Source organism: Vombatus ursinus, unplaced genomic scaffold (genome assembly GCF_900497805.2).
Source record: "Vombatus ursinus unplaced genomic scaffold, bare-nosed wombat genome assembly UNPS02000577.1, whole genome shotgun sequence".
NCBI classification, from domain to species: domain Eukaryota; kingdom Metazoa; phylum Chordata; class Mammalia; order Diprotodontia; family Vombatidae; genus Vombatus; species Vombatus ursinus.
The window spans coordinates 7,072,797-7,098,619 of record NW_020940355.1 but is presented as its reverse complement, the minus strand read 5'-3'; the positions used below and the strand labels follow the sequence as shown (position 1 = coordinate 7,098,619).

Sequence of the window (25,823 nt, the reverse complement as noted above, 5' to 3'; positions counted from 1 at the left end):
CTAGAGTTGTTATAAGTATACACGTTAATTTACATGTATTATAGCTGAGTTATTGTCCCTGTTTCCCCCTGCCCCCAAGCCTTGAGAATAGGGACTTTTTTCTTTTGACTTTTTGTCCCCCCATTCCTAGGACAGTGTCTTACCCAGTAAATGTTTGTCCTTTTAAATCAGATGAGGTCTCAGAGGCCAGCTAATCCAATCCACATCCAAGAATACTTGACCTTTGTCCACCCTTGTGTGAAGATCTCTCTCCATTGAGGGGTTGCACTATTTCATAAAGCAGCTTCTTTCACATTTGTATAGCTCTGATTATTAGGAAGTTTTCATTTACATTGATTCTAAATTCGTTTCTCTGTAGCTTCTAGGTCCTATATCTACCACCACTCCTACCTCAGCTTCTCAAAGCCAAGCAGAGTAAGTCATGTGACAGCTTTCCTAGTATATGAAGATGGTGATCATTTCTCCCCTATCCCTCCCTTTACCCTGCCACCTCCAAATTGTCTCTTCAGGCAAAATGTCTCCCTTTCTTCATTCATTTCTCTTCCGGCATGACCTTGGGGCCCTTCATCAATTGCCTGGTGCTCAGAGTGGGCCATAGTACTACAGATGTGGTCTAACCAGGAGAAAATAAATCAGGACACCATGACTTCCCTAATCCTGGATTCTGTACTTTGTTAAAATTAAACCTTAGATCAGATTTTTTTTTTTTAAGCTGAGCTCACAGTCTGCTAAAATCTCCAGATATTTTTCAGATGAACTCCTGCCTAAATATACCTTCTCATCTTGTCCTTGCACAGTTGATTTTTGGAACCCAAGTGTAAGACTCTGCACTTATCCCTATTAATTTTAGTCTTATTTGACCTGGCCTAGCATTCCAGCCCTCCAAGATCTTTCCTGTGGTCTAGCCTGTGGGCAACCTCTCCCAGCTTTGAGACATCTCCAATTGGATAAGTATACCAGCTGTTACACAATGTAAGCTCCTTGAGGTCAGGGACTATTTTAGTTTTGCTTTTTATACCTAACACCTAGCACAGTGCCTGGTGCATAGTAGGTGTTTGATAAGCAATTATTGAATTGAATCTATGCCTTTATCCAGGTTACTAGTAAAAATGTTACAGAGCACAGGGCCAAGCACAAATGGATCCCTGGGGCACTCCTCTTAAGACTCCCTTCCAAGTTAACATTGAATCATTAATAATAACTCTTAACCAGCTCTGAATCCAGCTAACAGTATTGCTGGTTAGGCCATATATTTCTGTCCTTTCCATAAGAATAGCATGAAAGACTGTCAGATGTTTTACTTAAATCTAGGTAAACTCTATGAGAGAAATGATTATTTTTCTCTCATATTAATAGCCAATTATTAAAATTGAGGAGACCCCAGCTTTTTTTTCCCCTTTCCTAGTTCTTTGTCCAGTCTCTCTAGGACGGGGCTGATGGAAGAGAGGCTTAACATTCTCCTTGTTCTGGGTAATTGCGACTTCACCCAGCTAGCTCAAGCTTGGGTGGGGAATATAAATTCTTTGAATAGATTGCCCAAGGCTGGGAGTAACATAGAAGTAAATGATATAATCAAAGTTTATTAGAGTTGATTGCCACCCTCAGGAACACCCCTCTTCCAAGGGCTTATAAGCCATGATTCTGCTGCCATGATTGTCTTCAGCATTCGGGAGTATCAAAGACCTCCTTTTATTAAAATGCTGACATTATTAATAAAATGACTAATTACTCAGAAACTATGTCTCTTGAGCTTTTTAAACATCATATCTATCTCCACTGTGACCCTGACCTATCACTCAAGTATTCTTGTCAAAAGGGAACAGATTAATTTGGCAAGACTTTTTCTTCAAGCAGCTGTACTGGCTCTTTGAGATCGCTGCTTCCTAGTCCTCAAGTTTTGCCAAGAATCTGTCAGTCTTACTGACGTATAGTTTAAAGACTCTATTCCCTTCCCTTCTTTTAAAACATTGGGACAACATTTGTCCTTCTTCAAACTTGTTTTGCCTTTTTCTTTCTCAGAGGCCTTTCATAGGTCAGTGACTGGCTGATGAACAATATCGACCAGTTCTTATAGTGCCTTGAGATGCATTTCATCTGGGCCTGAGGATATAAATTCATTTAGGGGAGCTAAGAATTTGCTTTCTTGTCCTCTTCCTTTTTATTTTGAACTGCCCCTATGATTTTCCTGGTGTAGGGAACTCCCAGTGAAGTACTTTGTCTGTAATTGCCCTCGCTTCTCAGTTCTGCTTAGAATCTGTAGTTTTCTAAGATTCAGCTTAGGTACCATCTTCTTTCTACATGAGGTCTTCTCTGATCCTCACTTCCCCAGCACATTCTACCCCCCTCCCCAATATTTTGTATCTGTTTTGTACATACCTGTATATGTAATTGTTCTTCTTCCCTTATAGAATGTAAGCTCCTTGAGGGCAGGGACTGTTTCATTTTTGTCTTCGTATTTCTGGTGCCTAGCACAATGACTGGAATATAGTAAGTGCTTAATAAATGCCTTTTGATTGGTTGACTAATTCAGCTTTGTATTTTACTGAAGTCTGTAGTTTTAAAGAGCCTTCTGGTGGTACTGAGAATTTAAGTGATTTGTGTGGGTCATATAACCAGTACGGATTAAGGCAGGGCTTAAACCCAGATCTTCTGACTCAGGGTAGCTCTCTATCCACTAAAGCAACACTACCTCTCCTTACTTATCATGGATATTACTAAATTCCTATTTATCAATTCGTATTTGCCATTTTTGTTCTGTTCGTTTTGTCTCCAGCCTAAAGGGCACTCACCTACACAAGTCACTTAATCTCTGTTTGCCTCAGTTTCCTCATCTGTAAAATGTGATATAGTACCTATTAGTACCTACTTCGAAGAGTTGTGAGAATAAAATCAGATAATATTTGTAAAGTGCTCTGTAAACCTTAAAGTGATATATAAATGCTAGTTATTTTTATTGCAGAAGCAAAAAAGTTGTTACTGAGTCTTCTCTCCATCATCCATTATTATCATTCCATATACCCCCAAGCAATTCTGTCCGGTCTTTTATCCTCCCCTGCATCATAGCTTTAAAAAGTGTTGTTTTTTTTTAAATCATGTTTTTATTTCCTTGCCAGCCTTAATTCATTCTGAGCTTCAGCACTACTGATATTTTTGTAGGATCATACCACTTTTTTTTTTTATTATTTATTTCCCATTACCTACTGGTGCTGCCATCTTTTCCACTGGTCTCATTAAAACTTAGGTTGGTTGATGCATTGCCTTCCAGTTGACTGTAAGTTCCTTGAACTGTTTTCATTTTGTCTTTGTATTCTTCATGCCTAGGACAGTGTTTGGGACATAGTAGGAACTTAATAAATGATTTGATTTGATTTGAATTGCACTCCCATGATTTCATGATCTCTCCTGTATACATCCCCTTCACTCCATTCATACTCCTACCTTGGTGCAGGCCTTCATCCCCTTGTGCCTGGACTATTGAGGTAGCCTGCTGGTTGGTCTGCCTGCTTCAAGTCCCCTTGCCAATCTGTCCTCCTCTGAGGTGCCAAAGTTGTTTTACTAAAGTATAAGCTTGATTGTCACACACCCACATCTCCCCCCCACACACACACACACACTCTCACTCTCAGTTTCACTCTGACTCTGACTCTGTCTCTCTGCCTCTCTCTCACTTCTAGGATCAAACATTTGGTATTTAAGACTCATTACAACCTGGCTCCTTCCTGTGTTTCCTGTTTTACACTTCACTCCCTTGTACTCTGTGATCCTGCTACACTTCCTGCTTGCTGTTTTTCAAACACAACACTCCATTTGCATTGGTTGTCCTGTATAGCTGGAATGCACTCCTTCCTCACCTCCACCTTCTGGCTTCAAGCTTGCTCAAACTCTCCCCCCTACCTCCACACCCTCTACCCCAACCACATCCCCATACCCCACCAAGACTGTCTTCCATTTTTACTGTGTATATTATGTATGTTCTTAGTTGTTTGTGTGTTGTCTCCGTTATTAGAATGTGAGCTCTTTGTGGGCAGGGATCTTGTTTTGAACTTTCTTTGTATTCCCAGATCCTAGCATGGTATTTGGCACATGGTAACATGTTTAATAAATACTTGTTGACTGACACTGTAAAACTCCCTGTTTTCCTTTTCATTGTAACTGTTTCCCTTTCTGTCTTCAGAATTTCATTCTCAAGAGCATGATCCCGTTGGGCTGATTTGCCCAGTACAGTTTTAGTCCTTGCGTTCTTAACGTCCATGCTGAACCCTTTGAAATCTGCTGTCCCAAAATCTAGGGTGCACATCAGATTAAGATAAAGGAGTCACTTCTGTCCATGGGAGCATAGGCTCAGATTTAGTGATTATCTAATCTAGTATCCATACTTCTTTTTTAAATCATACATCCATCAGTTAAATTGAATACACATTCCAGTATGTATGTATTTGTTAATTATGTACATGTACTACTGTACTAATGTTATATATAAACATATACAATATAGGAGCTAAAGGATGACATACAGAAAATATTTTTAAATAAATTTTTATTTTGTTAATGGTACAAAACCTTTTTTGCTCTTATTAAAATTAGAAATGGGAAAGCAATGTGATTGAATATGCTTCATTAATTTAGAAAAATCCTGATTTAAGGCATTAGTGATACAATGAGTCAAATATCTAGTTCCAAGGTCTGTTTATTTTGATGCTTGGTCTCACAAAGATACATAGGTTGAATTGGAACAAGTGTATCATTGACTGTACTTGCCAAATCATAGTACTCCCTTTTTAACCTCATTATGTAAAGGTTTTTTGTTAAAGTACAGTTAGTAAATTTCCATCTTTTCTAGTGTCAATCAGTTATTTAAACTGATCAGAAGACATAACATTTACGTACACATGCATTTTTTTTTTTTTTTTGAGATTGGGTTTCCCTGTCTCTTCTAGTGTAAAAGTATAGCCACTCGCAGGCTGATCACATAGACTCTTTTTTTTTTTTTAATAAGGCAATTGGGGTTAAGTGACTTGCCCAGGATCACACAGCTAGTAAGTGTTAGTGTTTGGTCTGAGGCCAGATTTGAACTCCGGTCCTCCTGACTTCAGGGCTGGTGCTCTATCCACTGCGCCACCTAGCTGCCCCACATAGATTCTTTGACCTGCTTCATTTCTGATCTGAGTCAACTGACCCCTTAGGCAGCTTCGGAACCCCCTACACCACGTGGGAATTCACCATTTTGGTGTTGGAATTAATGCAGTTGCCAAATTGGTTTCTACCCTACTGCAGCTCAGAACTCTCAAACTCAAGCATTCCACCAGCCTCAGCTTTTCCCAGTAGCAGAGATTACACTCATGTACCACCATATGCAATGTATTTTTATATTTTTGACATTCGGGTTCAAAACCCACTGGAACTGTATGGAAGATTTTTAAATAGGTTAGAAAAAGTTATTTCCAAGTTTTTAGAATATGTAGATAAGAGAATTTTGATAGGTGACCACATTTACATCATTTTCAACAACAAAAGCTTATTTTTTTAATGTCTTGCTAATTTTGATAGCTTTATACTATCACTAGCTAATATCTAGAAGCTTAATATATACTTAGGATGAGGTTCACAGTTGACTACAGTAAATATGAAACCATATTTCAAGTAATCTTAAGAATCTTTTATTTTTCCTCTGACTTCTATTAGTTGTGAGCTCCTTGAGGGCTGAGACTATCTTTTGCCCCTTTTTGTATCCCTAATGCTTAGGTTCTTAATAAATGTTTATTGACTCACTTATTGTTGTATCTGATTAGAGTATTATTGTTTTTATCTTGTAATATAATTGGTGAAGAGTTCTTTTTTTCTTTTTTTGGTGAGGCAATGGGGGTTAAGTGACTTGCCCAGAGCTAGTCACTTACAGCTAGTAGAAGAGTTCTTAACTGGAGCAGAGGTGTCAGCTTTGGAATTTTTTTGTTGTTCCCTTGTCTTGTGTTTTAAGCCATGTGCCAGATGATACTATTATGAATCTGAGGTTCCTTCTCAGGATTCTTTTTAAGTCACTTGTCCATTTTGTTAATGTTAGTTTAGTTAAAACCAGACAGCATAATCCATAGGCATACCTAATTGGGTAAATGGAAACAGTAGTGTGTCACAAAGAATTTGAAATCAAATGAATTCATGAGGGTGCCACTATCAACCTGAGTTGTAGAATTCTTAATCTTCCTTCAAGATATCTTACATACCATATGTGACATATGACTGCCTGACATGGAATGAGAACACCAGCATCAATTCATATATTAAATATTACTAAGCTTAATTTTTTTTTAGAAAAAAAATAGAAATAGAAATTGTAATATTTTCTTTCTAGCCCCCCAGTGAACCATCTTGTACACTGCACTTTGGGGACCACTGACTTAGTCCATACATCTTCATATTATAAATGATGAAACCCAAAGGAGTAAAGTAATTTGCCTAATTTTTCACAGGTAGTCGGTAATAGGATTCAAACCCAGGTCCTCTAACTCCAAAAGCAATATTCTTTCTGCTCCATTACACCACTTCTTTTTTAGTGAGAATAAGCTCCAAGTCTTCTCATTGATCCAATTACCTTTAACCATTAAGGCAAGCTGAGAAATTATGTGTGCGGCTGTGCTTATGACACAACTCCAGTAGATTAATTAAATTTAATTAGATTAAGTTTAATTAAATCGCTGACATTTATATAGCACTTTAAGGTTTTCAAAACACTTTACAAATATCTTCTTTTATCTTTACAACAAACCTCAGAGATCCTGTTATTGTCCCTATTTTACAATTGAGGAAACTGAGGTAGATAGAATTTAGGTGACTTGCTTAGGGTCACACTGCTAGTAAGTGTCTGAGGCTGGATTTGAACTTGGGTCTTCTTGATGCCAGGCCTGACACTCTTACCCACTGTGCCACATAGTTGTGTATTGCTGCTATATCCCATCTCCATACCAGACTTGAGATGTGTTTCTACATTTCCTCGTCCACTTCCTTTTTCCAGGCAATCTGTAGTCTGTTTCAACAACAATGTCTCTTTTAATTTTGGCCCTGCTAATCTTTCCCTAAATGCTGTCCACTATGATTTCCCTTTTGGATATAGTTTTTCTCATTTGAGTACATCTTAGTATCTATTGCTTTTCTTCCCACATAACACATGCTGAATGAGTAAAATTAATATTAGATTTAATTTTTTTGATAATTTATTTTTCGTTTTCAATATTCACTTCCATAAGATTTTAAATTTTCTCCTCCTCCCACTTCTCCCCCCCACCTAGATGGTGTGCAATTTGATATGGGCTCTACTTATACATTCATAGTATGCATGTTTTCCCATTAGTCATGATGTAAAGAACTATTAAAACCAATGGGGGGAACCATGAGAATGAAGCAGTATTAAATTTATTCATAAATTTTCTTTTCTCTCCAATGATACAACATCTACAGTTTCATGGTACATGTGATGAAACAGGACACACTGTTGAGAACAATTGCTTTGAGGATTTCATTTTTTTCATAAGAAATCATGAACTTTAGCAGTGCTCCCTTTCGATTACTTCTGGCAGGATTGTTTTTGACCACATGAATCACCAGAAGTTAGGAAATAGTATTTTGGCTTGAAAACCTGTTTTCCTTATGTCCTGGGCTATGTGGGCTAGAAGGGCAGCAGACCTCTTTGTTTTCAGGTCAACCTGGAGCTATCCAGTCTCTTTTGTCTGGGACTGAACATCAGGATGTCTTTCTTCTTCCTTGGATCTTTGTTGGATATTCTCTTAACCTCATAGTCTCTGTGGCTCCATATTACAGTTCCTTGGAGGACAAACAGCTGCTGCTTCTCCGAGGGGTCTAGCTTCCTTCTCTTTATCTGTTACTTGGCTTTGGGTGTTCTGTCGTCTTCCTTTGCATCATGTTCTATCCTCCAGCCTTCTTACAAGCTCAGAATTCCTTTTCAGATCCTTCTTAGTTACTGTTTTTACACTGAAGCTCTCTCATTTAAGAAAAAATACTTTTCTCCTCAGTAATCTGAAAAGTGAAGAGGGATTCCTTGAGTCTCCTACCCTTCCTTTCTATGAAGCAGACCAGCCTGCCCTTTGAATAGAGATAGCTATCACTTAGCTGTGGTAGAAGTAAAAATGCTATGTTATTTGCTACACAGCAGTGAAATGAGATTCTCTCTCTTTTGTTGTTGTTCCTAGTAACTCTCTGAGAATTACTAAGTTTGGAATGAGGTCAGCTCAATGGTGCAGCGGATTGATTGCTGGACCTTGAGTTAGGAAGACTCATCTTCCTGAATTCACATCTGGCCTCAAACACTCATTAGCCATGTGACCCAGGGCAGTCACTTTACCCTGTTTGCCTTAGTTTCCTCATCTGTAAAGTGAGCTGGAGAAGGGAATGGCAAACCACTCCAGTGTCTTTGCCAAGAAAACCCCAAAAGGAATCACAGAGAGTTGGACATGACTGAAAAATGACTGGAAAACAACATAAGTCTGGAATGTGTAGCCCTAAATTGTATGAACTATTACAAGATTGCTCAAGTATTTAATCTGAATTAACTAGAAAATTTAGTTAAGGAGAAATATCCTGTACCCTATACATTCTGGCTAATTGAGGTACTTGCTGTAAATGGATGTTTTCAGTTAGTTTTTGTGATAATTGATTTATTTACTACCTCAATTCTCATATTTAAACCTATTAATTATTAGACTCCCTTGTACAGAAACTTAAACCCTCTAGTGGACCTGGTAGGGTTGGGACGATAAGACAGAAACTCGAAGAGAGTGGAATAATCTATTTGTTCTTTTTGGCTTTCAGTAAATTATGTGCTACCATGGAATTCCCATATTTATAGTACAACCCCCCCTCTTCCAGATGAATTGCCTTGACAGTAAATTTATGGCGATATGGTAGAGACTTTAGCACTCAGATTTCTAGTAGTTAAGTTCATATTGTATAACTTAGAATCATTGATTTAGGATGGAAAGGATCCTTTGAGATCATCTAATCTAATTCCCTCATTTTGCAGATGAAGACACTGAGGCCTGGAGGGTAACATAATTTGCCCAGGGTCACATAATAAGTGGTAGAGCTGAGATCCAAACCCAGGTGTTCAAGTTGAGTGCTCTGTCTGCTGGGTCATGTTACTTCCCTAAAGGAAGGGACATAGCCTCAGGAGCTATGTTGGGCAAAGCTGCATATCTGGCTTTCATCATAAAGCAATTTTTTTTTTAGGGACCTAATACAAGATACAGTTTGTAGGATAAAGCCTTTCCCGTTGTCAATCCAGGAAAATAATTAGAGGCAAATAATTTCCAGCTCATATTTTATGTATCAAAACCAGATCTTCAGCCAGTAGTTATATTTTGTGCTTGTTGCTTCTGCTGGAGCCTAGCCTTGTGTATGTGTATTTGTCGTTTGCCCTCCTTGCCTTTTGCTATCAAGAAAATATGACCAGAATCAAGATATGAGGCTTTTATCACTTTGCCTACAACTTTTCCATCCTAGATGGAGCAGTTTGTACTTTTCCCTCCTTTGGTTTTAAAAGTATTGAATTTGATTTTGATTTTGGAAGTATCTGACTTTTAAGTATTTTTTAGATTTTCAAATACGTACTTAACACATTAGTAGAGTCTGTAACTATTAGTGCTGTACTCATTTCTGGGGGTAACTTTTTCACACGCTTCAGAGTAGTCTCCAATATACACTTCCTATTTCTGTCAAAACTGTTTCTGAGACTTAGCAGTCTCAGAGATTTTTTTTCATGATGTTCTGCAGCCTGGAATACTCTTTCCTATGGGCCTTTCTGTCTAAAGACTGTCTGTCCTTTAGGGTCCAACTCAAACCCTACTTATTCCACAAAGCCTGCTGTAGATGCTCCAACTCACATTTTGATTCTCCTCAGATTTGATTTTCCTTCTCAGAATTCTTATTTTACATAACTATTATCCCCCAGTTTAGTATTTCCTTGTTCTTCAATTGTTTCTTATATTAATAATTGTAACCTCTTAGAGGGCAGGGAATACTGCTAATTTTTTTTTGTATCCCTCACATTGGCTGGCTAATAGTAAGAATTCAGTAAATATTGCATTGGTCTGAATATAGACCACCTCCGAGATTTCTGAAATGTAAATACACACACACACACACACACACTCTTTCTGAAAAACAGTAACAGTTTTAAATTATAGTCAAGTTTTATAGGAGTCAGATTTGGATGGGGGAGAATATGGCTTATATTTGAATCAATTTGAAATATTTGTTTTTATTTAATCATAGATTTCAGTGGAAGAGATAGTGCGCTAATGTGTTAATGAGGCTCTACCCTTATGCTATGCATGAGCTTTTTTATTTTCCCTCTTCTGATCCTGAAATCATAAAAGTGTTATAAATCTGGTTATAAACTTCTTAGATCATTTGTGTTACTCATCTGCCATATGTGTATTCATTGGCTTTTTTCATTAAATTTTTTTCAATAAACAAAAATCAATTTTCTCTCCCACCCACCCAACTCTTCACCACTGGGAGAGAAAAAAAGCCGAGAAAAACAAGACCTTTTTTAATAAATATGTATAGACAAGCAAGACAAATTACCACATTGTTCATGTCCAAGTGAATGTGTGTATGTCTATATGTATGTGTGTGTATACACACACACACACTCATATATATATATGTATCTATATATATGCATGTATATAGATACATACATGTCTTATTTTGTATTCTGAGTCCATCTGTGTCAAGAGGTGGGTAGTATGGAGGGACCCCTGAACTTGTTTTCTTGACTTAGCCGCTAAAGATAAAGACCCCTTATACTAGCATATCAGTGATCTTTTGTAACTGAACTCTATTAAGCTTTCAGTGCCCTTGAATCCAAGTCCCCTACAAGCCTGGCTCCAGTCAGTCTACCCAAACTGATAAACTGAGCAGCTGGGACACTTTTAGATAGGCAAAACATCCTCCCTCCATTGGTCTGACATTCCCAAGCCTCCTGCCCCCTCGAACTCTCTCTCCCCTACTGTTCACTTTCTTCTCCTGTGTCATGTCTATGTGGGAGGCAATCCATGTGGATTGCCCTCCACTCCTCTCATGAGACCCTTTTTGCCACTCCATAAATATCCAAGGCTTGGCCTATATCCTGGACTCCTTGGTATAAGGAGTTCCCACATGCATGTGCCTTTCTCTGGTAATAAATCAAGTTGCTACCCATGTCTTGTGGTGTTGTGACTTTTGGGTAACAGAAGCATATTTCATTACAAGTCCTTCAGAATCATAGATGATCATTTCATTGATCAGAGTTCTTAAGGTTTTCAAAGTTGTTTGTTTTTACAGTGTTGTTATCATATAAATTTTTCTCCTGCTTCTGCTCACTTTCCTCTGCATCAGTTCATCTAAACTTTCCTAGGTTCTTCTGAAACCATGCCCTTCATCATTTCTCATGGCACAGTGTTATTCTATTCCATTCATATACCATAATTTGTGTAGTCATTCCTTAATTGATGGGTACCTCCTTAGTTCCCAGTTCTTTGCTACTACAAAAAAGAGGTTCCCTAAATATATTTGTACATATATATTCTTTGATTTCTTTGGAGTATAATAGTGGTACTGATAGATCAATAGTTATGCAGAGTTTAGCAACTTGGGTGGAAAAGTTTCAAATTGCTCTACAAAGTGTCATAATACATCAATATGCTTGTTTCCTTGCAGCCTGTCTAACATTTATTATATTGTTTTTTGTCATAATTGCTAATATAATTGAATGTGAGGTAACGGAATGGCATGATTCGCATTTCTCTAATTATTAATGATTCAGAACATTTTTTCTTATGGCTATTGATAGCTTCAGTTTCTTTCTTAGCAAATTGTTTGTATCCTTTGGCCATTTATGTGCTCATTGTTTTGTTTTCCACAGGTCTTAGTCACTGTACCTTTGTCCTTGCTCCAGAAAGGTGCTATTCAGTTTAATCCACCATTGCCAGAGAGGAAAACAAAAGCCATCAACAGTTTAGGCGCAGGAATCATAGAAAAGGTAATTTAGATGACTTTGGTAAGCCTTTGGAACTAAAGGGTCAATAGTAGTTGTTTTGTGAGGTGTTCCATCGTATTCTAGATCGTGCTGGTCCTCATTTTTCTTCCTGGATGCATTCCTGGAGGGCAGGGGGCTTGAAATTCACTGTGAATTATAGAATAGTTAATGGTTGGGCATAAGGTATCTACTGGAGTGGTTCTCTAAAATGAGCCATTGGATGCTGGACCAGTATGAACACAGAGTACAAGGTGTTGGCACCTGTTGAGGTCAGGTCTCTGGGGGAGCCATGAGTAAAACAGGATTTTCTACGATGGAACTACATGATGAAAACGGGACCTAGTATCTTGTATGTAGGCATTTAGTAAATCTTTATAGAATTGCATATGTTAACATGGTAGTACTAGTGAAAAAGACAAGGTACATACTGTCTTAAAAGTTTTAAAATTTAGAAGCAGCATTAGTTAAAAAGAGCCCTTTATTTACTTCTTTGCAATAATCACTCCAAGTTAAAATTGGAAAGACACAGGTTGATGAGTTCCTATCAAACTGCAAAATAAACTTTGCCAAATGATTATAATGATTGAACATCATCAGATCATTAATCTGAAGCTCAGAGGCCATCTAGTAATATAGCTGCCTCATTTTATATGTGAGGAAGCTGAAGCCCGGGGAGGTTAATCAATCAGTCAATAAACACTTATTCAGAACCTACTATCTTCAAGGCACTGCGTTAAGTGCTAGGGTTACAAAAAGAGGCAAAAGATGGTCCTTGCCCTCAAGGAACTTCCATTAGACTCGTCTAATGGGAGAAACAGCATGCAAACAAATATATACAAAGCAAGCTATATATAGGATAAATAGGAAATAACCGAGGGGAGGCACTAGAATTAAGAGGGGTTGGGAGAAGCTTCCAGAAAAAGATAGGATTTTGGTTGGGATTTAAAGAAAGCTAGAGAATCCAGTAGGTGGAGTTGAAGAAGGAATGGGGGACTGCCAGAGAAAATGCCCAGAGCCAAGAGATGGAATGTCTTGTTTGTGGAATAGCCAGGAGGCTACGGATTGAAGAGTATGTGGTGGAAAGTAGGGTATGAGATTGGAAAGGGGTGGGGTAGTATATGAAGGGCTTTGAATGCCAAACAGAGGATTCTGATTTGACACTGTTGGTCATTTGATCCTGGAGGCAATAGGGAGCCGCTGGACCTTATTGAGTAGGAGAGTGACATGGTCAGCCAGCATTGTGCTTTCGGAAAATCACTTTGGTGGCTGAATGGAGAATGGATTGCAGTGCGGAGAGACTGAGGCAGGCAAACCCACCAACAGGCTATTGCAGTAGTCCAGGCGTGAGGTAATAAGGGTCTGCACCAAAGAAGTGGGCAGTGTCAGAGAAGAGAAGAGGACATATTTGGGGGATGTTGCAAAGGTGGAACTGTCAGGCCTTGGCAGCAGATTAGGTATGGGGGGGTGAGAGATAGTGAGGAGATGAGGATGACTCTTAGGTTGTTAGCCTGAAAGACAGGAAGATTGGTGTTACCCTCTATAGTAATAGGTAGGTGGGAGATAGGGAGGGTTAGGGGAAAAGATAATGAGTTCTTTTTTGGACATGTATAGTTTAAGATGCACACGACATACGGCTTGAGATGTCTGAAAGACAGTTGGTGACGCAAGATTGGAAGTCAACAGAGCGGCTGAGGCAGAGAATAGGTAGATTTTAGTATCACTAGCAGAGAGAGGGCAGTTTAATCCGTAGGAGTTGATGAGATCACCAAGTGGAGTGGTATAGAGGGAAGAGAGAAGAGGACCCAGGACAGAACCTTAAGGGACACTCAGATTAGAGAACATGATCTGGATGAGGATCCAGCAAAAGAGACTGTGAAAGAGCGGTCAAATAGAAGGGAGGAGAACCAGGAGAGAATGGTGCCCCAGAACCCTAGAGAGAAGAGGGTATCAAGGATGAGAGGGTAATCAACGGTGTCAAAGGCTGCAGAGAGGTCAAGGAAAATGAGGATCGAGAAAAGGTCATCGGATTTGGCAACTAAGAGATAATTGGTAACTTCGGAGAGAACAGTTTTTAGTGGAATAATAAGGTTGGAAGCCAAATTATAAGGGGCTAAGAAGTGAATGAGAGGAGAGGAAGTGGGGGCACCTGTTGTAGACAGCCTTTTTGGAGAGCTTAGCTACAAAATGCAGAAGAGATGTAGGAGGGTAGTTAGCAGGGTTAGAAGGATCAAGTGAGGATTTTTTCAGGATGGGGAAGTCATGAGCGTGTTTGTAGGCAATAAGGAATGAACCAGTAGAGAGGGAGAGATCAAAAATAGGTGCTAGACAGAAAAAAAACAAAACAAAGCCAAAACGAAAATAGGTGCTAGAGTGGGGATGAGATGGGTGGGGGTGGGGGTAATTTGTTGAAGGAGATGGGATGGAATGGGATCGCTTGAACAAGTAGAGGGCTTAGTTTTGGTGAATAGTAAGACCGCTTTATCATGTGAAACAGGGGTGAAGGAAGGGAGAATGGCAGAAGGCACCTGAGTGATAGATGAGGAAGCGGGGAGAAGAGGGAGCTCATGGTAAATGACCTCAATTGAGGCAAAGTTCTTTACTGAGAGAGTAGGGGTTAAAAGTCTTGAAGAGCTGCTGTGGAGAGAGGAATAGTGAATTGATAAGGGAGGAGCTGGTATTGCTGTGAGGGCCCGGTTGAGGTGTATAATGTAAATTTGTAATGGATTTACTCCGAATGGTTGCGTGATTTTTTTCTACTTTTATTCAGCATGTTTGTAGGAGGAAAGACAATGAATGGTGGAGGCTGGGCTGGGTGATATGAAAAGGCAGTGGAAGACAGCATAGAGTCGAATTGCTTGTGATATAAGTAATAATCATCAGAATTGTCCAAGAAAAGCCCAAAAGAATATCTGTAAAACAGGAGGTAGAGAGCTAGCCAAGATGTCTATGGCTTTTGAGACAATAAATAACAATTCTGATCTCTGTTAATGAGCGAAGCAGCAAGACATAGTGGATAGAGAGATTGATTTGAAGACCTGGGTTCGAGATCTACCACTGATGCTTAACTGACTGTGTGAGCCTGGGTAAGCCACTTAAACCTTTTGGTGCTCTAGGCATTTCTCTAAAATAATAAGTTTCAGAGAAGGTGCCCACTTGCATTGATAGAGGGAGTTTTCTCACCTTAGGCTTCCTTCTACTAATGAGATCATAGGTCTAGTTCCTACCACTAATAATAGTTGACTCACATGACATAGTACGTTAAGGTTTATAAAACTATAACAGTGCTATGAGGTTGATAGACAAAGAATTATCTCTATTTTTACAGATGAGGAAACTGAGGGTCAGGGATTAAGTAGCTCTTTATGCTTATACAGCTAATATATCAAATCTGTGACTCAGGACCGTTTTTTACCATTATACTTCTCTTGGTACAGATTGGCCTCATTTCTTTCAGTCTTTAATTTTACCACTTAAATTGATCAATGCTAACTAGTATAGACCTATATTTGACTTTGAGGCTTCTTTAATGGCTTCCACAAATGTCCAAATAGACAAAGGCTATGTACGTAACCATATACAGCTTGTAGTATATATTCAAGATTTCAACTTACAGAAACCTTTAAAATGATGTTGGCAGGAATGCTTCAGTGTTTCGATGGATTTATGATCTCATTGATGTCAGTATTACTTCCATCAGTGCAGACCATAACTCTTCTAAGCCTGTGCATCCTCTGTGACTCATTTATATCTTCTTGTAAGCTATTCCCAAGATAGCATATCCTACCCAACATACTGGGGAATTTCCTCAGTTTCTTTTGACACCAGGAGGATATCTGTTGAATTTGTGACATCATAAACCCATTTTCCTTTTTGGTCATTTTTTTTCTGATGACATGGTATCTGAAAATGGGGTCCACTCATACTTAAGACTAAGGGACACCTTGTTTTAGCATCACCTCCCTACCCCAAACCTTGATCCTGAAGACTATCTAATTAGGAGACTGTCAATCAAAAGGGAAGATGCTTATATATGGGGAATTAGTATTGGAATACCTTAACAGTTAAATTAAGACAAACTTCTCTTTCTCCCACTCTGCAGATTGCCTTGGAATTTCCTTATAGATTTTGGGACAATAAGATTCAAGGAGCTGATTTTTTTGGCCATGTTCCTCCTTGTTCCAGCAAGCGTGGACTCTTTGGTGTCTTTTATGATATGGATCCTCAGGTATGAGATCCATGTAATGTGGTTTGAATCCTCTTATTCCAGCCTAGAATTTGGTTTGATTAATGCCAATTTTCTGAGACCAAACACTGTTTACGTAAAGAATATAAAAAACATTACCTAGGGATTTGCATCCTAAGGGGAAATCTATGTCTTTATGGGAAAGAAGCTCTAACGTTCGGCCTGGTTTTCCTAGAGTGTGAGATTCTCAGACTTAAAAGTGAGTATGAGAATTGTGGATGCAGCATGTATTTATTTCAGGTCAATTAGGAATTACTTTTCAAAATACTGCCTTGGTGCTCAAATCATGGTACTTTAAACATCCACAAAGGTACTTGGTGAGCTGGTCCAAAACACAAGAAAATAATCTTGTGTCCAGGTGAGATTTTGACTAATGGGAAAAAAGGAACCCTGGAATTAGGAAGGGTAGATGGGAGAACATAGTGACTTTACTGCTGCAACCATAATTGAAGCTTGAGACCATTGCACAATTTACAATGTTCTGCTATTGCTGCTGTTTTGTAAACTATTTTTGGAGCCCCTGTCTTTGAGGCTTACTCTTAAGTCTGATCAATTTTCATATGGAAATGAGTGGTAGACTTTCTCTACCATGCAGGAAAGGGCCTTCTATAGTTAAATCTCAGCCTGGCCCTAAACCTTTGCATTTTTTTCTTTCCATCTTTACTTTATTATTTTGAAAGTCTATAGGAAAGCCTGACATGATTAGATCATTGGTTTTGGAGTGGCTTTGTTAAAGAAAGGCTTGCATATCTCTGCAGATGCCTAAATAGGAGTGAAACTGGATAAAAGAATGAATTGGTGAATGGAAAAAGCAGGAAAAGTCATTTTGAGGGAAGGAAAAACCCTTATCTAGGGAAAAAAAAAACCCTTCTGTCAGCTTGGAATAGCAGGTTGGAAAGAAGATATTTAGGTTTTGAAAAATGAAGGAAGCATTTTTTTTCTGGTATTTTTCAGGGTAAATACAGTGTTTTGATGTCAGTCATCACTGGAGAGGCTGTAGCATCCATTAAGAACCTGGATGACAAACAAGTCCTACAACAGTGCATGGCCACACTCCGGGAACTATTCAAAGAGCAGGTAAGACTCTTTAAAATGAGAAAGACATGTCATCTACTAATTTAATTTATTTCTTGTTAGACTAAAACTGGTCAGCAAGAATGAGGACAATCAGTGCATGTATTCTTCAATGTTTTCCTAAATTTTACTTTTCTTTTCACTACCTGATATTGGCTACAAATTGGTGATTCACCCCAGTTGTATCCCTCCTTTTCTGTGGTTATGTTGGGGCTTTCTTCTCAGTTTAAAATTTGAAGGCTGTAGCGTTTCACTTTGTATTGAGGACTGTGTACAATTCTTCAAACTTTAGCAAACTTACAAACTTACAGCTATAGTTTCCCTTAAAAGGATGTAGTCTATGGTATTCTATTTCCTTTTTTTGTTTGTGTTTTTTTTTTTTTTTGGCTAGGCAGTGGGGTTAAGTGACTTGCCCAGGGTCACACAGCTAGTGAGTGTTGTGTGTCTGAGGCTGGATTTGAACTCAGGTCCTCCTGACTCCAAGGCCAGAGCTCTATCCACTATGCCACCTAGCTGCCTCAGTTTGTGGTATTCTAGTAATCATAGGTTAATCTTCAGATTTGAAAGGGACCTTGGATATCGTCTTGGCCACCCATCTCATTTTGCCCTTAAAGAGAACTGAGACACACAGAGGGGAAATGACTTGCCTCAGGTTGCACAGGTAGCAAGTAGCAAAACCTAGATTTGAACCCAGGGCTTCTGATGCCAATTTTAGTGCTTTTTGCTTTGTGATGTGCACTAATACCATATATACCATTTTCCCCCTAAAAAGAATGCAACTTTCCCCCCAAGAAAGCTTAAGGCTATTTATATATTTCAACTGAATAATATTCACAGGAGTCTCAGGAGATGCACAGATGTTAATATTTATCTAACATATATGAGGCAGCCATAAAAATGAAAAGTTATTTATCTGAGGTCACATGAGTTACAGATAGAATCCAGCTGTCACTGATACCTTTTGCAGGTATGTTGCTCATTAAAACTTCTAGTCAGTTGCTAAGTCTTGAATTTTCTGCATCTATGGCATCTCTTGCACCTATCTCCTTCTCTCCAGCCACATGGCCACAGCCCTAGTTCAAACCTTCATCAGCTCGTATTTGGACTGGAGCAATAGCCTCTTAATTTGGACCCTGACTGCCTTCTCTTACTTCTCCAAATCATCCCTCATGTAGATGCCAAATTTAATATTCTTAAAGCACATGTCCATATTATTTCTTGGGTAAAATAGTTCCTGTGGCTCTGTATTGTCTCTAAGCTAAAATAAAAAGACTTTTGTCATTTCAAGCCCTTTTACAGTCTGGTTCCAACTTAGCTTTCAAGATTTTTCCCGCCATTATTCCTCTTCACATATTTTGCATATTTGTTGCTCTTATCGCTCTGTCTTCTGCCTTTGTGCCATTTTTTAGATTTTCTTCCTTGCCTAGAATGTTCATACCTTCTTCACCAGCATTTGTTGGAACCTTGAAGGTTCACCTCAGGTGTCTCCTCTTACAGGAGGCCTTTATTGACACCCCTCCCCCTTGTTAGTGCACTCCTCCAAATATTTTGTATTAATTTTTCTATGTACATATCATACTTCTCCACTCCCCCACCTCCTGCCAATAGAGCATAAGCTTTTTTTTTTATTAATTTATTTTGATTTATCAACAATCACTTCCATATGCTTTTGAGTTTAAAATTTTTCTCCCCCTTCCTCTCCACCACCGTTTCCAAGATGGCACACAATCTGATATGGGCTAAACATATACATTCCTGCTAAACATATTTTCACATTAGTGATGTTGTAAGTAAGAATTAGAATCAAAAGGAGGAACCACCAGAAAGAGGAAACAAAATTCCACAGTAGAGAAAAAAAAATGAGCAAATAGTATGCTTCGATCTGCATTCAAATTCCATAGTTCTTTCTTTGGATGTGGATAGCATTCTCCATCACAAGGCCTTTGGAGATGTCTTAGATTCTTGTATTGCTGGGAAGGGTTAAGTCTATCAATATTAGCACAACGTGGCTGTTATTGTGTACAGCGTTCTCTTGGTTCTGCTCACTTCTCTCAGCATCAGACCATACAAGTCTTTCCAGGTTTTTCTGAAGTCAGCCTGTTCATCATTTCTTATAGCACAATAGTATTCCATCATATTCATATACCACAACTTGCTCAGCCATTCCCCAAGTGATGGGCATCCTCTCAATTTCCAATTCTTTGCCATCACAAAAAGAACTGCTAGAGCATAAGCTTCTTGAGGACAGGTCTGAATCCTTCTTCTCCTTTATATCTCCAGCACCTAGCAAAGTGCCTTAATAAAGGCTTATTAAACTGGATTTTTGCATTTGTATCCAACAGCATTTTTCTCCAAGTGGTCCCTAACTTAAAAATGGATTTTATTTCAAAAGTCTTTAAGTTGTTAAGAATTTGAAATTTTTTTCCCATGGGAAACAATGTTGCAAAGCATGGTTATGTTTGCAGGCTAACCCACAAAGACTTTTTCAACCCATCATGTACATAAAGTATACTACTAGTCACAAAATTTAAAGCTAGAAGGGACAATGGAGGTCATCTAGTTCAACTCTTATATAAAGGGAAACAAGCCCAGAGAGAATGAATGATTTGCCCAGAATCATATAATAGCAGAGTTAAGATCAGACCGTTGGCCACTCAACTTCCCATTGCAGTAGCTTTTCTAATAGTACTTTATCATCTCACCATCATTTATAAAGTTTCTATGGGGAAAATGTATTCAAAGTTCTAATTTAGAAGGCCTGGAAGCCTGTCGTTTCAACCCCTCCACCCTCTTTCCCCTTACAAGCTTGTAGAAGCTGAGTTTCATGCCCCATTTCCAAGTGGTGACTCATTGGGCTTGGGACCGAGGTTCATGGGACATAGAGTTGGATTTAGGAGAAGGAATGGGGATTTGTTTACTGTCTTTACTTATACATACGAAAACATGTACACACATTAGTCTTCAACTTTTCCCTAGTACTTTCTTCACTGTCCTTTGGTAGTGAGTTAAAAATTGAGTATAGTGGAAAAGGGGGGAAGAGAATAAGCATTTTATATAGCATCTACTATAGTAGATAGGCTACTAAGCACTATGCTTAGAGGAAGGAAGGAAAGGAAGGAAGGAGATAAAGGAAGGAAAGAAAGACTTCATAAGTGTGCCAGGCATTGGGCTAAGCACTTTGCAAATATTTCCTCATTTGATCCTCACAAACAACCCTCACAACAACAGAGGTAGAAGCTGTTGTTATCCCCATTTTACAGTTGAGGAAACTGAGGCAAACAAAGGTTAAGTGACTTTCCCAGAGCACAGAGCTAGTAAATATCTGAGGTTGGATTTGAGCTCAGCTCTTCCTGATGCACCAACACCTAACTGCCTCTGTAGTGGAAAATATTGGACCCAGGCTTGAGCCCCTGCTAGGGTCTAATACTCGCTGTAGAATTTTAGGCAAGTCCCTTAGCCTTTTATCTTCAGTTTATTTAAGAATGGGATGATAATGGTTGCGCTTCCTACATCATAGTATTATCATAAGGAAAACTAAACCATGAAGATTTTACACATCCTAATTTTCCTATTGTGGGGGGCCAATAAGATAAGGCTTAGGGACTGAACTTGTGATTTCACTGACATATAGGGAAATCCAGATGAGGAAACTCCCGTATCGATCTCTGCAAGTTAGTCCTTTCTCAGAAACTTCTAGTCATGAGACAGTTGCCCAGAGCACCCAGAAGTTCAATGATTTGCTCAGGGTCACACAGCCATTATGTGTCAGAGGAGACTGGAACCCATATCTTCCCAACTTGGAGGTTAACTCACTATCCAATATGCTAGTGGGCCTGTAGACTATTGTTTAATCAAAGACAATTATTTACAAGTCCATCTTTGTTCCTAATTTATTGCAAGGAACTATATGAAATATTTTCAGTCTAATTTGACTGTTTTTCCCCACCCAATATGTTTTCTTCCCCCACCCCCCGACTACCTTCTAGTTTCCAAACACTTTTTTTTGCAGCCGAAGTCCCTGACTCAAGACATAAGACTCTTGGCTTCAGGAGGACATATTAAGGCTTAACTGTAAGGAATTTATGTTCTAATCCAAACATGGCAATTTAACTTGCTTTTCAGTGATTTAAAAATTGAATCTTAAGGATATAACCTAAACATTTCTGTTTAATATTCAGATCTAAATCAACCATAATTACTTCCACCATTAGTTATTTTTTTTTTCTACCTCCAAGCCCCCAATATTTCATTTCAACTCAGTTATATAGTATGATTTCTTTTTTATTTAAATTTCTGGTCAACACAGGAAATACCAGACCCAGTAAACTTTTTTGTTACTCGGTGGAACACAGAGCCATGGATCCAGATGGCATATAGTTTTGTAAGAACAGGTGGAAGTGGTGAAGCTTATGACATCCTAGCAGAAGACATACAAGGAACTATTTTTTTTGCTGGTGAGGTATGTGACTTGATTCCCCAACCTCCAACCACATTTGATTCATTTTATTGCTAGTGAAATGTCCTGGGAATGACCAGGGAACAATTGGCTAAATAAATGGAGCTAGGTACCAAGTAGATTTGTAATAACATCTATAAAAATTATCTCTTTAACTATGAGTATTCATGTTCACACTATGTGTGTGCCTACTTGCTGTTTGAATGTTCATGTTCACACTGTAATCTATCCCATCTAACATTGCTAATTGGTTCAACAAAAATACTGTGTAAGGGGAAATTACTTTGCAGAGGGCTTGTTGGTACCATGTTGGTAAATGGACAGTGATCAGCTTACTGTATTGTTGATTGTACAATGGGATTTATAATGGGGTTTGGCTATAGTCTTATCAAAATATTATTGGAAAACGTTGATTGGGAATGACCTTATGTGGTATATTGTCTATAGAGTAAAACTCAGTTTTTCATTTAAACTCGCCAAACCGTCCTTGATCTTTTTCCTTGCTTTGTGAGAGCATGTATAATTGTAATTTTGGAGCATGTTTTACTTTATTACCTTGGTTTTTTTTTTATATCTGACTTCATTCTCTTTGTTACAGGCAACAAATAGGCACTTTCCACAAACAGTCACCGGTGCATATTTGAGTGGTGTACGAGAAGCAAGCAAGATAGCAGCATTTTAATTCTAATTTTCTCTGGACCCAGCTCTTTCTCCCACGGGAAAAACATTGCAAACAAAGATGGACACCATTCCAACTGATTTTTCTCACTTAAACTTTTTGGATACCAGAAATTGAAATATTTCTGTTGTGACATATTGATGTATATTGTTTAGCACTAAATATGGAAGCACTAGCCACAGAAAATGATTGTTAGCACTTATATTTGACTTTATTTTCCTCTTAACTAGCTCACATCATGCCTATATAGCCCTTTGTGTTTCAGACAGTAAGGCTATGGACATTTAGTGACCTTGTGTCTTAAAGTAAGGTTCATGGTTGGAGACTTACTTCAAATTTGTATTTCATCCAGCTTGTCACCTTCAAAAGGTGAAAAGTTAAGGGAATCATTGAACAACCTAGATGTAGCCATGAATCTAAATCATGAAAATTCATCCTCTTTACCACATGAGCCTTAAGACTTTTGTATCTCCCTAAAACTAAGTTTTTATTTTCGGCTTGAATTACAAAGACTGGCATTATGCAGATCTTTGCTTTAATCAAACATAAGCTGAAACTCTGAGACTATTTTTTGTACTGTACATATTTCATCCAGTTGGCTACTTGGAGGGTATTTAAATTTTAGAAATCTTTTATGATAAAACATTTTCTATTTGTTCAGTCACATTTGCAAGAGAGCCAAAAGTAATCTCTTCTCAAGAGCAAATTTCACAAACCATTGAATGCTTAGGAAATTAGCCTGAAAAACTGAGAATCGGAAATAAACAAACTTTATTTAGTTTTTGTATTAAAGTGGCATTAAAAAAACTTTTTTTGAAGCCAAACTTCATGGTTAATATACTTGAAATATCCTTAAGTATGGCAATCACTATTAAAGATTTGAGAAAATAATTTTATAAAGCTTAGAAAAGATTTTTGCTAGAAATAAGACAAATAACTGGAATATATCTTCTAATAGATCTCTGCTCAGAATATTCCATAGGCAGGTCCAGTGGAAAATTACAGAAAAATGTCAGATTTTCCTAATCATCCCCCCCCATTTTAGATTAACCCCATTCTACCCTATCTCACACACGCTCTTGCCTACAAACACAATGAATACTTATTTTGATTATAGAGTGCTTAGTGTAATGTTACTTAAAACATATTTTCAGGAAGTTTACCTTATAAAGAGATTCAATGAGGGAAAGCTATTTTGTGTTATTTGTCCCACTGTAAATACAGTTTCATCACAATCTGCAATGTAAATGTCTGGGAATAAAGATAACTAGATTTTTTTTTTTTCCTAATCCAAACATGGCAATTTAACTTGCTTTTCAGTGATTTAAAAATTGAATCTTAAGGATATAACCTAAACATTTCTGTTTAATATTCAGATCTAAATCAACCATAATTACTTCCACCATTAGTTACGTTTATCTGTAAGAGAACAGTGGTACTAGTTAGAATATTACACTTTAAACTATTGAGCATGTTAAAAGTATGGCAGGAATTAAGTAATCAGTGCAAAGCATCAAGTTTGAAACAGTACACACATACACAACACAAGTAAATTATTAAGTCAGTATATATGAGGACATTTAAAAACTGTACTTCTAGTTGTGGGGACAAACATGCCTAAATGGAAAATTCTAGTAAATGTTTATATTTTAAAACATTTAATGTTTCAGAAACTAGTAGGCTGTGGTTTGAGGCTTTGTTATTTAACAGGCCACAATATTCTTTTTCTCAGTCTTGGGAATTAATGTGCATGTTTTTCCATTTTGTCTACAAAGACCTGTAAATATGCAATGAATGGTTTTTTTTTAAAGTATATTGTTTGAATGCAGAGCATGATCTCTTGTTGTGTGACTATGTTAAAGATGCCTAATAAAACTGGAAATGTCTTTTTTTTTTCAAAATGTCTATGTATTTCTAATCAGTGTTCAAACTATTACGGGTAGGTAAATTTAAATATTCATACCACCCTTCCATGAGTTTAAACAGTTTAGCCCAGCTTAACCATTCCTACCAATATAGCAGTCTATCCTTTTTACTATTCCTCATATCACTAGGCTGATAACCTTTATAGCCAAAGTGCATTTACAAAAACACTTTCATGAAAACCCCAAATAAAGATCTGTGATTTCAGTACTGTGAGTGCTGGACTTACATGTTTCAGGAGTTGATAGGTTCACAAAAATCTATAGCTCCAGTTATAAGCCTCTTAGACCTTAAAGGCAACAATCTATCACTACATCCCTGAACCCTTTCCAGCTGATGGCATAACCTTCAAGATCCCAGGGTTAAGATCCCATGCCACATTAGCCTTTCACTGGAGAAAATTTAGAGTGACCAAGTTGACCTAAAAAAAGCATAACCCTTGATTTAAAATATAAACTATAATAGTATGATCCTGTAAAAATGTCAGGAGTGCAATGGCTTAGAATGAATTGAGCCTGGTGAGGAAAGGTAAGGATAGCAAAAAGCATCGTTTTAGCTATACTTGGGAAAAAAGGATCCAAGAAGGGACAAGATGGACTGAAATTTAGGATAGCTGACAGCAAAGAAAAGGCAGAGATGTTCAACTTAGTTTTTTTTTCTACCAAGGAAAAGGTTTTTTTGGATTGGAAAAGGCAGAACAAAAGTGTCTGAGAATTTTGATAACCAAGAGTGAGCTAGCTGCACTTATTGAGGTCAAATCACTAATCCCAAGTGGACAATATTCTAACAGGAGATTATTAATTAAAAGTTATTAGTTAACTAGCCTACTGTTGGTGATTTTTGAAAGACTGGTGAATGATAAATGTAGGGCTGAATTAGAAAAGGACATGTCCTGATTTAAAAAAAAAAATGAATCTGTAAAGCGTTAAGTCTAGGAACTTGTCTTCAATTTCTGGTAAAATTTTAGAACATTTTGAAAGGATAATAAAAGGTTATACAGGGCTATTAAGGCTTGCGAAGAGCTTTTCAAATATCTCATTTTGTGTCTTCACAACTCTGGAAAGTAGTTATAATTATCCCCATTTTACAGATGAGGAAACTGAGATTAAGTGACTTGTCCAGGGTCACACAGATAAGTACCTGAGGCAGGATTTGAACTCAGGTCTTTCAGACTCGAGGTACAGGAAGAGTCCCAGGTACAGGTACTCTTTCCACTGTTATCACCTAGCTGCCTAGTTTAATTTCATCATATAACTACATAATAACTATTAGACTGATAGTTCAGAGGAATGCATTCTTTCTTCCCGTGCATGTGCATGTATACAGACTGCTTACATTTTCAGTAAAGCACTCTACAAAATCATGTTGAGGACAAGATGTGAAGATGAAGACTAGAAAATGGTCTCCAAAGTGGACAATC

At 37.9% G+C, this 25,823-nt stretch overlaps 1 protein-coding gene across 4 annotated transcripts in view; it reads left to right on the top strand.

Moving 5' to 3' along the window:
- The window catches only part of KDM1B (lysine demethylase 1B), a 53,380-nt gene extending 29,014 nt beyond the window's left edge, over nucleotides 1–24,366 (top strand). For 3 of the 4 annotated variants that reach the window (XM_027874535.1, XM_027874625.1, XM_027874670.1), the window contains 5 exons: nucleotides 11,915–12,031; nucleotides 16,128–16,253; nucleotides 17,226–17,348; nucleotides 21,652–21,804; nucleotides 22,400–24,366. In XM_027874535.1, the coding sequence (XP_027730336.1) occupies nucleotides 11,915–12,031; nucleotides 16,128–16,253; nucleotides 17,226–17,348; nucleotides 21,652–21,804; nucleotides 22,400–22,483 (603 nt within the window). In that variant the 3' untranslated portion in view covers nucleotides 22,484–24,366. The remainder of the gene's footprint in view (nucleotides 1–11,914; nucleotides 12,032–16,127; nucleotides 16,254–17,225; nucleotides 17,349–21,651; nucleotides 21,805–22,399) is intronic. The other variant, XM_027874747.1, reaches the window with a different exon arrangement.
- Nucleotides 24,367–25,823: the final 1,457 nt, after the last annotated feature.